Source organism: Alternaria burnsii, assembly GCF_013036055.1.
Source record: "Alternaria burnsii strain CBS107.38 chromosome Unknown 750, whole genome shotgun sequence".
Lineage (NCBI taxonomy): Eukaryota > Fungi > Ascomycota > Dothideomycetes > Pleosporales > Pleosporaceae > Alternaria > Alternaria burnsii.
Genome location: NW_024066108.1, coordinates 3,196,057 through 3,212,031, shown reverse-complemented (window position 1 = coordinate 3,212,031; position 15,975 = coordinate 3,196,057). Strand labels below are relative to the sequence as shown.

General features: G+C 50.7%; 6 protein-coding genes across 6 annotated transcripts; 2 read left to right on the top strand and 4 right to left on the bottom strand.

Moving 5' to 3' along the window:
- Positions 1–328: 328 nt before the first annotated feature.
- Positions 329–3,210, top strand: GT037_002517 (uncharacterized protein; the record flags this gene model as incomplete). Its single annotated transcript, XM_038927564.1, has 7 exons — positions 329–579; positions 739–1,100; positions 1,154–1,172; positions 1,234–1,276; positions 1,340–1,532; positions 2,248–2,833; positions 2,901–3,210. 7 exons carry the CDS (start codon positions 329–331, stop codon positions 3,208–3,210), a joined length of 1,764 nt encoding a protein of 587 aa, XP_038790856.1.
- Positions 3,211–3,979: 769 nt separating this feature from the next.
- On the bottom strand, positions 3,980–4,201 carry GT037_002516 (uncharacterized protein; the record flags this gene model as incomplete). Its single annotated transcript, XM_038927563.1, has 1 exon — positions 3,980–4,201. The coding sequence occupies one exon, from the start codon at positions 4,199–4,201 to the stop codon at positions 3,980–3,982; it is 222 nt and encodes a 73-aa protein (XP_038790855.1).
- A 13-nt stretch (positions 4,202–4,214) lies between these two features.
- Positions 4,215–6,001, bottom strand: GT037_002515 (ring-3 protein; the record flags this gene model as incomplete). The annotated part of the gene is made up of 3 exons (XM_038927562.1): positions 4,215–4,577; positions 4,628–5,889; positions 5,947–6,001. 3 exons carry the CDS (start codon positions 5,999–6,001, stop codon positions 4,215–4,217), a joined length of 1,680 nt encoding a protein of 559 aa, XP_038790854.1.
- Positions 6,002–9,289: 3,288 nt separating this feature from the next.
- On the top strand, positions 9,290–10,369 carry GT037_002514 (uncharacterized protein; the record flags this gene model as incomplete). Its single annotated transcript, XM_038927561.1, has 1 exon — positions 9,290–10,369. One exon carries the CDS (start codon positions 9,290–9,292, stop codon positions 10,367–10,369), a length of 1,080 nt encoding a protein of 359 aa, XP_038790853.1.
- A 358-nt stretch (positions 10,370–10,727) lies between these two features.
- Positions 10,728–11,153, bottom strand: GT037_002513 (uncharacterized protein; the record flags this gene model as incomplete). Its single annotated transcript, XM_038927560.1, has 1 exon — positions 10,728–11,153. The coding sequence occupies one exon, from the start codon at positions 11,151–11,153 to the stop codon at positions 10,728–10,730; it is 426 nt and encodes a 141-aa protein (XP_038790852.1).
- Positions 11,154–12,975: 1,822 nt separating this feature from the next.
- Positions 12,976–14,969, bottom strand: GT037_002512 (ptr2-domain-containing protein; the record flags this gene model as incomplete). Its single annotated transcript, XM_038927559.1, has 3 exons — positions 12,976–14,084; positions 14,136–14,612; positions 14,666–14,969. The coding sequence occupies 3 exons, from the start codon at positions 14,967–14,969 to the stop codon at positions 12,976–12,978; spliced, it is 1,890 nt and encodes a 629-aa protein (XP_038790851.1).
- Between the last annotated feature and the right edge of the window lie 1,006 nt (positions 14,970–15,975).

Here is a 15,975-nt window from a genome sequence, read left to right as displayed (position 1 = left end):
CTCACCTTCGCTGCGATCCGACAGCCCACCGTCGCTCCACTCAAACCACCACTGATACTGTGCTCAGTCCAGTGATTGGAGGATCACGTACGGGAGCCTTGCGCAACGAACAACTATTTCGTACTAGCAAGCCTCTTTCACGTGTAGGGTCACTACAGCTCACAACAAGTACGGGTATGGTCAATGCGCATAGGACAAACACTGTACTATCTTTCTACGACTCTGATTATATGCTTGCCTCTGTTTCCACTAGCTTAAAGTCTTTTACATCTTGCTTCACGCTTCTATTCCTACAAATTCCTCCTCAACCGTACGTATGACAACCAGGATGAGTCTCATATACATCCCAATCTTCGCGGCAGCTGCCATGCAGGTCCTAGGGGTGGTTGTTCCTCAACAACTGCCTATCTTCTCAGGTCCATGCGCCGTCCTGCCCCCATCTAACAAGACTGAAACTCCAAGCTATGATGGGGTACAATCAGGCGCCTCATCTATCTGGGGTCATGAGGGCAGCGGCGGACCAAAGAAATGGACAGACCTCTACGTCAAGGGTCTCACCGTCATACCATATTGCTTTCCGTAAGTTTTCCTGCATGCTGACTGGCAGCCCGTCTTCCGAGAGAATCGTTCCGCCGAAACCCTATGAAAATTAGGATCAGTTCAAGATACCCTGCGTCATCAATTTTCCTGCACAGACTGCATGTGAGACACACACTGACTTCGCATGCCTACATTTAGTACTGAAGAACATCGCAAAGCCAACATCGCGAAAGTGGAAGCAGCCACCGAACTTTGGATCACAGCACTTGGTGGTAAGGCTTCGGAGGCTAGTGGTCATAAGATCATGTTCTCGGAATGGATTGATCCTCGGAAGAAACCCATGTACTGCATCGACGTGAACAGTCCAGTTGATAGTAAGTGGAACATGGCTGTTCCATACAAAACAGTCGCTATCTGGAAGGATGATCGTGCGGGAAAACGCGCCGCATCATCTACTGTGGGAATGGGTGATTCTCCTGGAAAGCCATGGGATTTAGACATGTGGCTTGGCGAAGAGGCTAGCATTCAGACCATTGCACATGAATTCGGCCATGTCATGGGTACGTAAACAGCCATCCAAAAATTTTAAGGTCGTGAAGCTAAAACACTCAAGGAATGATGCACGAGCAACAGTAAGTGTCTCTGTACGAACCGCGCGTGAGACATATGCTGACTTCGTACACCCAAAAATAGACGATCCGACCGCGACACATATGTACGCTACGACTGCATGAAGGTAGATTCCGACTGTTTAAGATGCATGGAGATATATGCTAACTCCGTACTTCCATCACTACAGCTCACAGATTACTCCACCGCTCTCGCACGTGCTCGCGAATCCGACCCCAGTGTGACGACTGCGGAGCTTTGTAATGACGTCAACATAGCTGCCAAATATGAATTTAGCGGTCGCTCCTTCACCAAATCCGTTCTCTATGGGAAATCCAACGACGGATGGATGCTGAATCTCGATACGCCGTACGATGTCAACAGTAGGTATCTCCTAGTCAGAAGCGTATGTGAGTCATTTGCTGACCTCGTACATCGAATCTAAGGCATTATGCACTATAATAGCTACATAATGGGTAATGATAAATGTCAGAGAGGCAATCAGGCTGAGTGCCCAGTAGCGGTGTACAGGGATAGCACGATCCATGACAAAGGCTTTGAGATGATTCCGTTGTGGTTCAAACCGAGTCAATGGGACGCTGCATGGGTCAAGGTGCAGTATGGGTGGTCGGGGTGCTGTGATAGCGCTGAGACAAAAGGTGTAGTGGGTGGCGGTGAGGTTGGGAACACTGAATTAGATGAGCTGCTTTGGCAGGCGCGAGAAGAGTATGTCAAAGGACAGTTGTAGCTTGCATTGTCAACTTTCATACTTGACTTTCTACGAGGCTATACTGGGACATAAGACATGTTAGGCAGTGCGGCAAGACATGTATCATGAGAGACATAAAGGAAGACGAGCGAAACAGACTCGGCATAACTTTGAGCGGTGTGAAGTCAAACTATCATGAATCGTTCTTACAATGGCAATCTTCGGAACGATTATGGGTTCTAGGTCATGTATTTGGGCAGATCTAGAATGTCATCAGCAAAGGCTCGTTCTCCGCATCGAAATAACGTGAAAGACAATTGCCTCACGCGCTATGTTTCGTTTACGGAGAGTATCCCAGACTATCGAATTCGTCAGCTGAATTCGAACAGTGAGCGGTGAATCCGCTAGCGCGTTTGAGAGCAAACCTCTCACGTCCAAGGACTCATGTCGCTTACAAGAACCACAAAATCGCACACTGCTTTTATTCATCAGCAGAATGAGTCTCGAAGACTTTGCCACCACAAAGGCAATTTTTCCTTCCGACAAAATGAGTGCGCCCACTAGTATCGAAGACAGCAAACACCAGCAAAACGGTAAAGCTGAATATACCACAGCCACCAATCTTATCGACGCTACTAATCTCAGTGTCCAAGGAACCGTTGTCGCTGCCGGCTACCCAAGACATCTTACGCTTGACGTTGGTGGGCGCAAGTTCAAAGTCTCGTGTGACACGCTGAAGTCTGAGTCTGGCTGGTTTAAGAGGCAGCTCTCCGGACGTTTCGGTCCATGGGAGCCTGAGCTGGACGGCTCATACTTCATGGACGCTGACCCTGATCTCTTTGAGTATCTTCTTCGCTTCATGCGCCGTCCCGAAGTCTTTCCTCTTTTCTACAACAAGATGAACGGCTTTGACTATGACCTATACAATCGCCTGCAAGCAGAGGCGCTTTACTTTCAGATGGACACGCTATACGAGTGGATAAAGGACAAGGCATGCTGCATGCGTCAATCGAATTCGAACAGTGCTAACTCATATCTAGAGATACCTCAACGCTATCAAAGTCAAAACTTCGAGCCTGGATATCCGCGTAGTTCATAGCCTCGATCACGTACAGCAAGAGATTCTTCCAGTCCACAAGACCGAAGAGTTGCATGTCGTTCCGCGAACACGCAAAGTTTATCTTTGTCCTCGCCAGATCGCGGGTCATAAAGGCCGTCCTGAACTTTGCGGTGCGGCATGTCATAAGAGGCAGGCGGATAATGCGGTAGAATACGAGGACGTGGGTTTTCTGCAGGTAGTCAGCCTAAAAAAGGAGATTGTCTTCGACGAAAAGGTCTGTAGAGATGACTGAAGATATCGACGTTCCGGGAAGTGAAGGGAGAGCGTTTGTATGTCACGTAGATGAGCACACAGATTGGACCCAGTGGCTTGGTGGGAGTGGTATTTCGTGGAGCTTGTGCTATACGGCTAGTGTGCGATGATTCTCCCATTCCAGCACTTTCTCCAAATCTGGTCCGTTGACCTCGAGACTTCTAAGTGGTGTACGCTTTCATTGTAATGGACTTGGCTGGAAAATACCTAGCGACAGAATCTACTCAGGCGAATAGCTCGGATACTCGAGACTATCTCAGAGTGTCACAGCTACCGTATTGAATCAACAATGCATCGAGATAATCTCTAGAGTGCTGCTTGTCTTCGACACCCGGTGGACATACATCGTCACTCGTTCTATTCCGCTGCTAAACCAGGATGATCTCCACGACAGAGCAGTCGAGCCGCCTCTTCTGCAACAGGCTAATTAATGCGCGTACTGCAGATTGGCGTCTGCAGCTTCAACGCCAACTCAATTGCATCAAGAGACTGATTGTCCATCGCTCTTGCAATTCTAGCTCCTCATCCCGGTAGCTCCGTGTCCGTCACGTCAGCGTCTGTGCGTCTCAACCTTGTCGTGACTGTCCCAGTCTTTCTTGAGGTTCGACAAATTTTCGCGAATCACAGTCCCGGCGGCACCCTCGGCATGATGTTCTTCTTCCACAAGGAACCTCGCTTATCGGCAGGATGCGTGTCGTACTTGGGGGCCTCGCACCATACATATGGTTGTGCGTAAAAAGCCGGTCTGCTTAGATTTGTGCATTTCCTCTGGGCGACAAGCTTTCCACTTGTACAACTTCGGATGATCCATCGTCTTGATACCCTGGATGATGGGCAGCAGCGCACGGACTGTGTGTTTCTTGCGAAATTAGGTCAACAAAGTCCATAGGCATCGGCTGTCGTAGCGGGGGACTGTACTCCGCATACACAGCCTTTTGCGGGAAAGTTGAATTGCGTGAATGTTGGCTCATGGAGTTGAACAAATCAGTATGTTCTATCCATACTCATGCTCGATTGAAGTGGGGGCGGCATCGACGGGTCGGCGGCTGATGACGGGTACGTGGAAGGGGCAGACATCGATCTATCGTGCCACTCTTCGTGTTCTTCTTCTGGTGACGAAAGCTCAAGCAATTTCTGTGGCGATCCAGCGGATAGCCCAAGCATGGTGAGCTTGTCTTGCAATATGCTGATAACAGCAGGGTTGCCACCACGAAAGGAAGCGAGCACTTGCGCTAGTGAGTGGATCAAATCTCTAGGACCAACGTTGAAATGAGACTCGTGGTTAAGCGACGGCATGATCATCATAACGTCAGCAAGCGAATTGGCGACGTCGAAGAGCTTGGACTCCTACAATTATGTCAGTGATGTCCTGTGCCACCCAGGGAGATGTTACGTACCATGCCTGGACCATGCGCCTCGACGCTTTCCCGCGAGAGGCTACTTAGATTACTGAGAACGTTTTGGGCGACCTTAGCGGGGAAACGGAATGAGAATTCCTCATCCTGACTGGCGCGACTGCTCAAATTCGTTACATTGAGAGCATGCTGCCACAGGAAGATGCGCATCCACTGTTGAGTCATTGTGATGTCTGCGCGCTGGAGCTCATTCTCAAGACTGCGAGGGTCCTCGTCACTGCTAAGTTGTTGTTGAGCTAATGCAAGAGCGTGGCGCGCAGCTGCAGGTTCGGCTGTTATGGTGACATCTAGGATATTGAACAGCCGACAAAGTTGGACGAACGCAGGTGTAACTGATCCATCATGTAAGTCTTCTAGCCTGGGAAGATTGGGCGCTCGCTTCAATGTCGTTGGCACATCGTGCTGTAAGGAGTGCGCTCGCTCTGTGATGAAGAGAAGCCAGTAGACCCTCAAAGCATACTGTATTTGCTCGGCGGTCATGAGCTCATAGTACGTCGGTTTATGTAAGCCTATGATGTGTGCCTTGAAAATGGCCTCGCCGAGGAGGACCGTGGAAGCGTTCATTCGCCCAACGTTTGCTGAATAAACGTGTAGGAAGAAGCTACTTAGCAAAGAGAATATAGTCACATTCTCCAAGTGATCGGACTCGTTCCTTGCTTTCTTTGCTTCCGATTCGAACGTGCCGCTTGGAACGCGATAGTGGCCCTCGAGTGGACTGCCTGGCTCGGCATCTATAGAGAATTGGCTGACTATGGCAGCACATATCGCAGTGGCTAGTGCGTAGGCTTCCAAATCGTCGGGATGAGTCAAAAGCCGTGCAGTGAGTGCTTCGGCATCGACGACTGGCCATATGCCATATCCACGTGCTTGGTAGATATCTAGGTAATGCGATAGGCAGGCAGTCGATATTCTGTGGGGCTCTTGGGGGATAGCGGACAGTGTTGGGCTTAAAATATCCGGCCAGGCTTTGGGGTCAACATCGGAATCGCTCATCAAGGGTATCGGGTCCAAATAAGGCAAATCGGTAGTCCTCGGGCTTCCAGCATCAAAGCTCGTCTCGCTGTTGCTTCTTGACCCATCGTCATGGGTCCCCTTGCTGCGTTCTTGCAGTCTCCTAATGGCGGCTTCTGTAGTCCGACGTGGTCCTTTTGGTCCGCTTTTCCCATGCGTCTTCAAGTAGGTGCAGTCCCAGCTAGCAGCTTCGCATCTGGAACATGGCTGGTTGCCATCACATCGCACTTTTCCTAGATGAGAGGCAATGTCAGTTGTGTCACGATAGTTGACCTGCGTCCAACACTTACTGACAGAACAAGGGTCACACGCTCGTCGCGTTCCTTTCCGTGGGGCCATGGCCATTCTGGGGCCAAGGTACTAGCCTCTTTGGATAGACGGTATTTACGAGACGCGGGATATCGTCCTCTCGTCATGACACGGATGGGTCGGGTCTCACGCACCAGCAGAATGGTGGCGTTTGTGGAGAGTTTATCGGAAGTAGACGACAATCAAACGAAGTACAGAAATATAAAGTCCATACAGAATGATGTCGTGGGAATGGATGCGGCTGATGCTGGGAACAAAAGGTGGAGATGCGGCTGCAGGTCGGTTGATCCTGCCTACTGGAGGTGCCGGCGCCGACCAATCATGGCTGAGTGCCGCCGTTGACCGCCGGCGGTCCCTGACGCCAGCTAGTCTGCCCGAAAAACTTCACGGCGCTAGAAGCTCCGTGGAAGAAAGCTGCTTCTATGGAAAGACCGGCTGTGCTCGGTATAGATAAGCGAACAGTTATATGATTCGATTACTGACATTCTAGAAGCTTACCGGGCGTGTCGTAGCGAACTTCCTTTCGGGCATGGCGTTGCACACGGGCCCTGGTGTAGTGAAAATTTGTGTTGAGAGTGCAGTGCAATGCGCTGTTCGAGCAAATCGACCAGGAATATCTTTAATAGCGCATCCATGTTTGGCAACGGTGACGCTGGCCACCCTGTTGTAACCCACAGCCTTACGGCTACGTCCGGTGTTGTCAGCAGAGCTACGTGAGGCTGACTTCCTGGCCAAATGCGCGTACGTGACGTACTGCGCGATTTTTAGCGTGTCCGACAGCGGGCGCACCAAACCTCGGATCAGTGCACCGATGTTTGAACTATTTTGGTGCGACTGCCGTCGTCTACAAGACAGCGGCACATCCCTTTAGTAGCTCTTCCAACTTTTGGTCGCTGCAATCGCACTCAGCGCGGCGGAACCGCTGGTCAACTAGGGCCCCCATGCCCCTCGAGAAACACGTCGAGCTGAGACAGATGATTGAGCTGCGCCTCTGAACGAGCTGGCGTTCCAGACTCACAAACGACATGACGGCATTTGCTTGGAACCAAACCCAGGGGACGAGTACAGACATGGGCCTCACCATCTCGAGTCGCCTCCGACTTGTATCTGTCAAAGGGCTAGACCGATGGTGGCGCACTGTGTTCCTGTGATGCAACATCATCACGCCGCATATTGGAGGCAACGGCCATGTCGAATCCCAATCAGGCAGTAAAGTCAGAAACAAAAGCACCGCGCTGTTACTAGTCAATCCGGGGATCAAAGATGCAAAAAACACTAGCCAATGAATATGGAGTAGTTCATTCTGGACTGAATACTTGGCAATTTTTGTGTTACACTGTGGTTTGACACAATACCGGATCCCGGGAGCGAGCGTGAAGCAGGGGTCCAACGTGGCGAGAATCTGGACTTGCAGCTGTAACTATCACTGATATCCTCGGTCCCTCCGCCTCAACACAATCGTAGTTAAGGCAAGATAATAGAGTCTAGCGCCACGAGATACAGCGACGTCATAGGTATCTGGTATCCTGGTCGTAAACGACAGTACGAAGTCCTTCATATGGCAGAATGTCTAGCTCGCATGTGGGGCCTTATCATACGTCCTGGGGAATACGAGAATCCGGGGAGGATATATTGATCTTCTCGCTAAGAGCTGCGATGCAATTTACGCATATGAGCGCTATCGCGAGGTTCACAAGTGGAAGCTCACATTGGCCCAGAGCATAACCTGATGATATGTCTGCTAGAGATACGCAAAATAAATCGTGACGACTAGTGGTCATGGAACTGCCTGGATTGGTCAGATCTTGGGATCCTGTATTTGGTCGTGTAGGCTCAGCTAATTATGGTCTTTACTGCAGATGAAGTGAAGCACTATTGTGTTCTACAGCTATGTCAGCGGCGTCGCAAATATGGTTCTGTTGTATATATAAACCCTCGGGTTTCGTAACAACAACAGCCGTCACATACCAAGTTGTCGACATACTTACCTCTACATATCTTCGCGAGGCATCACCCCCCAACATCTCCACGAAAAACAGTGCACCAACGGTTATCGCATTTCAGAATGAAGCCTCTCATCATCATGGCTGCGATCACGTCTCTCGCCCTTGGTGCACCAAAAGATCCGTACCCAGCGCCTTGTGGAAGATCAGACCCATCCGGTATCTGCACGACCAAAGCGACTTGCTACAAGAAGGGCGGCTTCTATGTTCAGCGCGACTGTACTTTCTACAACGTGCTCGACATCGGTTGCTGCTACTCCATTCCCGACGAGAAGAAATGAGGACGACTCGAAGTGGTAGCGAGCAGACGAGATTGGTATCATCGTGATATTGGAACATCAGAACTAGAGCAAGGAGGCTTGCGACGTGATCAACGAGGAGAATCTCGAATCAATAGTGAAATTAGATGAGGAGACAAAATCAATCAAACTACTGCTCCATCCAAGCACCTCTACCGTGATGGGGAATCATTGACTACAAGTTTAGGCGGACTAATGGCTTTTTTTCGTGAAGTCATTGTCCTGAGTGAATGCAACCAGAAAAAAAAGTGTTGAGATGTAGCATCGCGAAAACATATACTGCAGACTAACTCGCAAGATGCTATATCTGCGAACAGCATGCGGTGAGATGGGGGCAAGCAGCACTGAAGAGGTAGTACACGATTGTCGTGATGTATCGCTTATTGGAAAATGGGTGAGAGGAACGGGAAGAAGCAATCACCGAGGCACTATTATGTCATCGCCGCTCATTCGTCAATCGGCTATGATCGGAACATTGTTCCGTAATTCTCCGGCACCGCACTTTCCATTTCACGATGCACAAAATAGACGAGACTAAGGACATTTCCATCTTCTTTCAACGAGGCGCCTTGCTTCACAAGTGCAAGCCCCACTTTACTGCTAAGCGTTGGTAACACTGCGCCATTTTCAACTTCTTCCCGTTCGTGCAGCTTCTCCACAACATCGTCACCTACACAACGCCAAGATGGATCCAGATCTGGACATTGTAGGCTGCTAAGCGCTATCGGAAGCGCGGAAGGCTATATACACGCTGTAGCGTGTGAGACAAGTACGTCGCCTTGAGATGCGTTTCCCGTCGTCGTGCGGACTTGCCCGTACTCATGAGCCGGTACTCTCACTCCGGATTTGCTGGCCCACGATGACTTCAACATAAACTCTACTATCCTTGTTGTCCCCGCTCATTGTTCTTCAGAAGTAACAAGATTTCATCCGCTCCCTGGTCATTGGGCCAACACGTATCAACCGGTAGGACGACGGAAGTAGAGAACATCTAGAAACAAGACTATCACAACTCAAAGACTATGGAGACGCTGAAGCGTAAGAGGCCAGGGTGCACGCTAATCGAGGCCCACAAGAAGACCCGAAACAATAGTCCGTCCGAGTCCAGACAAAGGTGTCCAATCATGGAGGTCTTCCACCAATATGGCTTACTGGAAATGATCGTATCCAGCCTATATCCAGACGACTTACTGGCACTGTTGTTATGTTCAAGATCCACCCATGAAGCGATCTTACCACAACCTGGTAGCCTAGAAAATTTGTTAGGGAAGCTCAAATGCTCCGGTCGAGGTGTACATGTCCGCAACAAGCGTCACAAGAAGTCTACTTTCTTCTACGCTTACGATTGTACAGAAACCATAAAGTGTGGAGCAAAAGAGTCTACCACAGAGTGCCGGCCCTGTGCCAGATGTAAAGTCAGCACTTGCGACGAATGCCGCATTCACTGCGTCTACCAGAGCATATACGAAACACCTTGCGATGAGGATGAACTGCCCAACTTCAGCGGCTTCATTCTGCTGTCACCTCTCGAGGTGCCAATCCTCAGCCCACATCACATGGATAGTGACGAAGCTGGGTCGCAGTGGCAGGATCCTTCAAACAGTCTGCAAGCACCATATCATGATCAAGGCTTCATCGACGTTCCGTTTGAGGAAGATAGTTTTGGTCTACCTGAAAGTGTCGAAGATCTTCTAGAAATGGATCTAGGGAGCCACACGTTGGCTGCATCAGCGTCTTCAAGCGTCGCTCATCCTTCGCCGGTCCTTCGAGCTTTATACCAAACGGCGGAGCAGAGGAAACGATGGTTCTGCGATGAATGCCGGCCATCCATCGCGACCCAGGGTCAAGAGAGTCCTCAAACTTCTCAATGCCAGTGTACTTTACGCAATCACTTTCTTGACCGGTGGTTGTGCCTGCGCTGCTACGAAACTGAAGAACATGATCTTGACGCATCCTTTGTTGACCAAAGAGAGCGTTGCGCATGCGGACGACAAGACGGAACTAAGACATGTTTGTGGTGCTGGGGGGAAGTGGTACATCCGATGTTCGAATTCGAAGAAGTACACAACGGAGACCGAAACGAAAATACCAATCAGCCATAGCGTGCCGCTTTGGGCTCTGTTTCTTTTGCTCCGGCAGCATTCTGTACCTCAAACTGTTGACCTCTGTATTCTAATACCTGTAAAACCACCCTGTATACATCTATAATCTCAACCTTTTGGTCCTGGACGTTGACTCAACCCGTCCCATTCTGCTCGTCGAGGTTAACGATATACTTCCTCTTATGAAAAATGGTGCGTTGATGAAGTCCACAACGAGCTGTGTTTGCAATTCACTCGTGTCTTTTTATTATATCTGCCGCAACTCGTGGTTCTTAAAGCAGCTCAAGGTCCAATTGAACTAAGCACAATACGCATTGTGTTGCGATCCACAGCAAGCATGTTTCGGCCAGCTACACTATCAACGCAGACAGAGCACTGTTCTCTCCTTACTCATATGTATGCCCATGTCGTTCAACTGCCTCTTCGCTACGATCGACCCAGTCCCCGCAATCAACTTCAATTTCTTCTCCTCTTCTTTGATTTCTCTCTCCTTTTTTCGCTTTACGTCTCTGTACAGTACCAATTGCTCTTGCGCCTTATCCAGCTCTTCCACAAGATATCGGAGGCTCGGTTCATCGCGCTCGCGTCGCACGCTGATCTCGAGGTCGACGACAGTGTTCATAAGACTGTTGATGCGGTCGTCGCAAGATTTATAGGCTGATACGAGGCTGACTTGATAGACGGTGAGAAAGGTGGGCGGAGGAGAAGGCGGGTTTGAGGGTGAGAGGATGGATGAGCGAACTGATGTTATGCTGATATCGGTATCGCTTGATACTTCGTCCATTGCTGTAGCGGTATACAGAATTGGATGTTGGTACCGAGGTCTTAGTGACGATGATGATCTGCAAGGAGCTGTAGAAAGTCATTTGAGTTGCTGCTCTCGGTCTTGCGTCTCACACGGTTCAGCGTTTGCTGTGGTCTGTGAGTCAACTGCGCGAGCTTCGAAGTGAATCAGGCTCAGTCGACACGGTGATGTCGAAATGACTTTGGTGAAAAGTATGATGACTATTTTGCCTCGCTCGAAAGCGGCTTCACAGATATCTGTGATTACCTTACAGTTTCCGTCGCTTACATTGTCGTAGCTCTCGTGGATACTGACACCCTCCTTTCATACCTACCGTCTCCTGAACGACTTACACCGCTACACACTACAATGGGAAGGTCTCTATAAGCCAGATGCGACTTGAAAGGTGAAACGAGAGACCAAGCATTGATACGACCTTCTGTCGAGGGGCCCATCAACATAAGGACCCACAGCGTTGGATATACTCGAGCACGCCATAAGCGCTCACCAGAGGGCATCATGAGGCTCGACACAATCGCGAGACTATTGCACTTTCTGGTGGATCGATACAATGAATGTGCTTGCGATATTTCTGTATTACTTTGGAGCTCCAAGAACGTATTCCCGTAGGATGTGTGTAGGGGCACACGTCGACGTTGCGGAGAAGCCACTATGACGGCACGAGTGGGACGGGCCTTGGCGCGTTCGAAGACGCGTCTCCACGGTGGTATCAAGGCACACACCACTTCACATCCCACGCTTCGCACTGCGCGCCTCTTTTTCTCCTTGATCGACCCACTCTCGACGCAACGCTTGGCCATGGCTTCGAACGTCAACGTCATAAGAATCGACACCCCACACGGCCCGCACGCTTCTCCGCAGCCCACCGATCTTCCCTGAACAGACCGCATCCGTCAATCTCTTACCCACGGGCTCGCTCCCTCTCGATGCCGATCCCGAAATCTGGCCAACCTTGTTCGCGCAAAGTTTGGTCACCATAGTATCGTTACCGTGTTCAAGTATACCGGGCATCCACCAGAAAGATGTTTACATGGCTACACCGAACCTGAGGATGAAATCCACTCGGTGAGCTTAGAGCATGGGGCAATACTCAACCTCGTCACACAACAGTCACACATGCGCAGAGGCTAGCATGTATATGGAAATATAAAGCGACCAATAGCTTACGCAGCATTTTATATAGTAGTGCACAAGTACAATAGACATGGGCAGCGATAGACAGTAGAGTGTTGTGCGCCAGTGCCGGATTGTGTGTCTGTGTTGAACACACCAAGTCGAACGTGAAAGTAATTCGCCCGTATCGTCATCGCGGCTAACAGATCAACCCAAGAACCACATTGAGAGATTACTCACTACCAAGAGCGTACGCAGGCGCCAAAAGAGTTCCAAGCAATAGGTCAGACCTTGTTGTTGAGGCTAAGGCTTGTGTTCACCTCACTCACGCCTCGCTTCCGATGTCGCTGGCGCATGACTAGTAAGGGTGCGATTCTGCGGCGGTATGCGGAACGAGCACGCAAGGCAACAGTGGCTCAAAATTCCGCTCGTATATATTCAAGCCCCCCTATACATTGGCGTGATTGAGGAAAGTCGTCTTCAATGCAGCGAAACATGATATGGTGCATAATCAGCATAAGACGAAAAGCAGGCATATGAGGTAAGTGAAAGACTCGTATATTAATCAGCTTCCAGTCTGGAAGTCAAATAGGTATCATCGATCATAACAGATCCACAGGTAAAGCCACCCTCAGTAGCCACGCTCGTAAACATCAACGTATCGCATCATGCTGCGTACGATCACAACCTAAGTGCGCACATGCGCCTCGATGTTGTGTCCAGCAATACCCTCCTCAACACTGTGTCTCCGGTCCTTGCCGATGTAGTTGGAGTCCGGAAGCATGTTGAGGACGTCCTCCTGCTTATCCGTCTTGCGCTGGTGGAACCAGAAGAGGATACCACCGATGAATGCCAAGATGGCAACAGTCGTGTAGTTCCAAACCAACAACGGGTCTTCAGATAGCGACACGAACGCCTGACCAAGCGCGTTGGAAAAGGCAGACATGAAATGCCAGTACGAGGTAACCAGCGAACGCATGTTCTTGGGGGCTTTTGTAAAGGCAAACTCGAGTCCAGTAATCGATGTGAAGATCTCGGAGAATCCAACGAGAACGTACGGAACGGCTTGGGTCCAGACGTTAAGTGGGGCTGGGTCGTCGCAGCTGTTCATGTACTTTCCGCAGGGGCCCTCGGCATAGATGTAGTGCTGGATAACGGCAGCGGAGACCATGGCGAAAGACGCAAGGATGAAACCGAAAGCGATACGCTTAATAGGAGTGAAGCGGATGTTTGCCTTGCGGAGAGCGGGGTAGAGGAAGTTGTCTACGATAGGGATAAAGATGACAAGAGAGATAGGGTTAAGGTTGGTGATGACATCGTTGGGAACACCGTTACGTGTCATTGTGGCGGCTTGCGAGGTAAGGTTGTTGTTCATCTGGTTGTATGACAGCCAGTAGAGCGGGATCCAGGTAAAGCAAGAGCACGCACGCAGACCACGAGCAACCTGGTCAACCCAAGCGTCGTCGAACTGCATCCAACCAGGCTTATTCGCACCGAGATGGCTGGGCTTGACATCCTCCCAGAAACGCTCGCTCTTGAAGTTCTTGCGCGTGGTAACGGGGTTGATAGACCACTTGCCCTTGGTGGCAAGCTTCAGGACCTTGATGGCGCGGATAAGGACGGAACCAGTGGGGGGAGTACGGTGGTACTTGTTCCTGCAGACCCAAAGAACGACGGGGCAGAAGCAGAACATGATGGTGGGTAGCAGCCACGCGCACCAGAAACCAACGTACTTCTCGACGTACACCATGGACAGTTGTCCAGTGAGGGAACCAATGTTGATGAACATGTAGAAGTCTGAGGTATGTCAGTGGGCTGGTTCTTGTGTGCCAGCGGGTGATAACTTACACAAGAAGATACGGGAGAGTGTGATGTTGGGGTCAGAGATGACACGCTCGCCAGTCTTGGGATCCTTGATGACACGCGGCTTGGTCTGGCGGTATTGTTCAGCAATTAGTGGGGAGATATTGGCCTTGAATGCTCCAGTTCCGAAACCAAGGGTGATGACACCCAGGATGAAAGGTCCAATTGCATTGCCGCTAGTGAGCACAGGGGGAATGGCGGAGATGATAAGCAGGATATGGCCCAGGATAGAGAAGGCAATGGCGATGAAGATGGTGTTGAAACGACCGAGGTATTCGTCGGCGATGATGGCACCGATAATGGGAGTGGTGTACGCCCAGAAAGAGTTGAACTGTCCGATACCGAAGGAAGCACGCTGACCCATGCCAAGCGCACCTGGTTGACCCTCTTCACGTGGATCGCGACCAGTGGATTGTACGACGCCATCGATCACAGGAAGGTCCTGTTGAATGAAGTTGGTGTCTTGGAAAGAAGTCAGCGCTTTAGTTAGAGTATGTTGATGGGCAATGACGTACACAACACCTGGCAACCGTAGTATCCGAAACGCTCGCAAAGCTCGACGAACGCAATGGTGAAGGCAGTCCACGGAATCTTTCCGGATACACGACGGAGTGTCTTCAAGTCTTCCTCCGTGGGTTCCTCGCCTTCCAAGTCTGCATCAAAGACATCGGGGTCATGGGGCTGATGGCTGAGAGTCGATGGCGTGCGTTCATCCGAGAGGGCACGCTTCTCATCGACCTCGTACAGAGGCATAGCAGCCTTGGCGGGCTCGTTGGACATGGCCATGTCCACGGCGTTGGATGCAGCGTTCGTCGTCATGACTAGCAGACAGGGGTGAAGTTGAGCGGGGAAAAAGAATGAGCTGCTGCTGAACAGCAGGGAAACGGGCAGTCGACTGCAATTATAGTCGTAGCCCGCAATTCCTGTAACACACGAGCGGCAAATGTGCTCTTTTCAAGCGCCGTCTTGGTATTCCTTGACTGTCTCTCTTTCGAGCAGGTGTCTGGTGTGGGTACACTCCACCACTTTGCCAGGGATCAAACTAGTTGCCCCAGGCCGGCGGTCGACCCATACAGATTCGAGAGGCCATTTCGCGAAGCCCGTCTTATCACCAGCCGGTGACTGGGCAAAGTCTGGGCGGTTGGGCGATGCCGAAAGCAAGACTACAGTTTAGAGCTTAGTACCCGTCTTTGCAGGGCTTCGGCTGGCCAAGCTCCATGGAAAATGGGTATTTCGGCGCATGCGACAACATCGATTGAGTGCTTCGGTACTTGGCAGCGTTGCTGATCACGCTTTGCATGGATGATTCCAACCATTCACACGGGTGATACCCCTAGCTCTTTCTTATCTGGACGACATGCTGTGCCATGACACCACGCCGCAGGGCGATGCGGAAGCGCACATGCGCACACAGGCTTACACACGCGGAGTGACAGGCCGTAAAAAAGGTCATACATGGTCTTTGAATAGAAGACGTCGGTATCGACGACGAAGCAAGAGGTCGGTCCGTCCATTGTGTCGAAGAAAGGCATGTGTCATCACTTCCATCACCGCCGAAGACTGCTGCCGCTCCGCCATGGCGCCCAGCCTTCCGTCCCGCTGGGCGTTTTCTCGACTCGGCTGCTCTCCACACCATGAAACAGACTTCGTTTGCATGCGATGTAACTCCACCAAACCCGAACAGGCAGCTCAACGACGCGGCAGCATATTTCCGTAGAGCTTTGCATGAGCACACCAATCAAGTATCGCGTTATCCTTCCCATCTTAACCTAGCGCAGACGCCTCATCGCTTTCTCGAAGACATGGCACCAGCATTGGCATAACC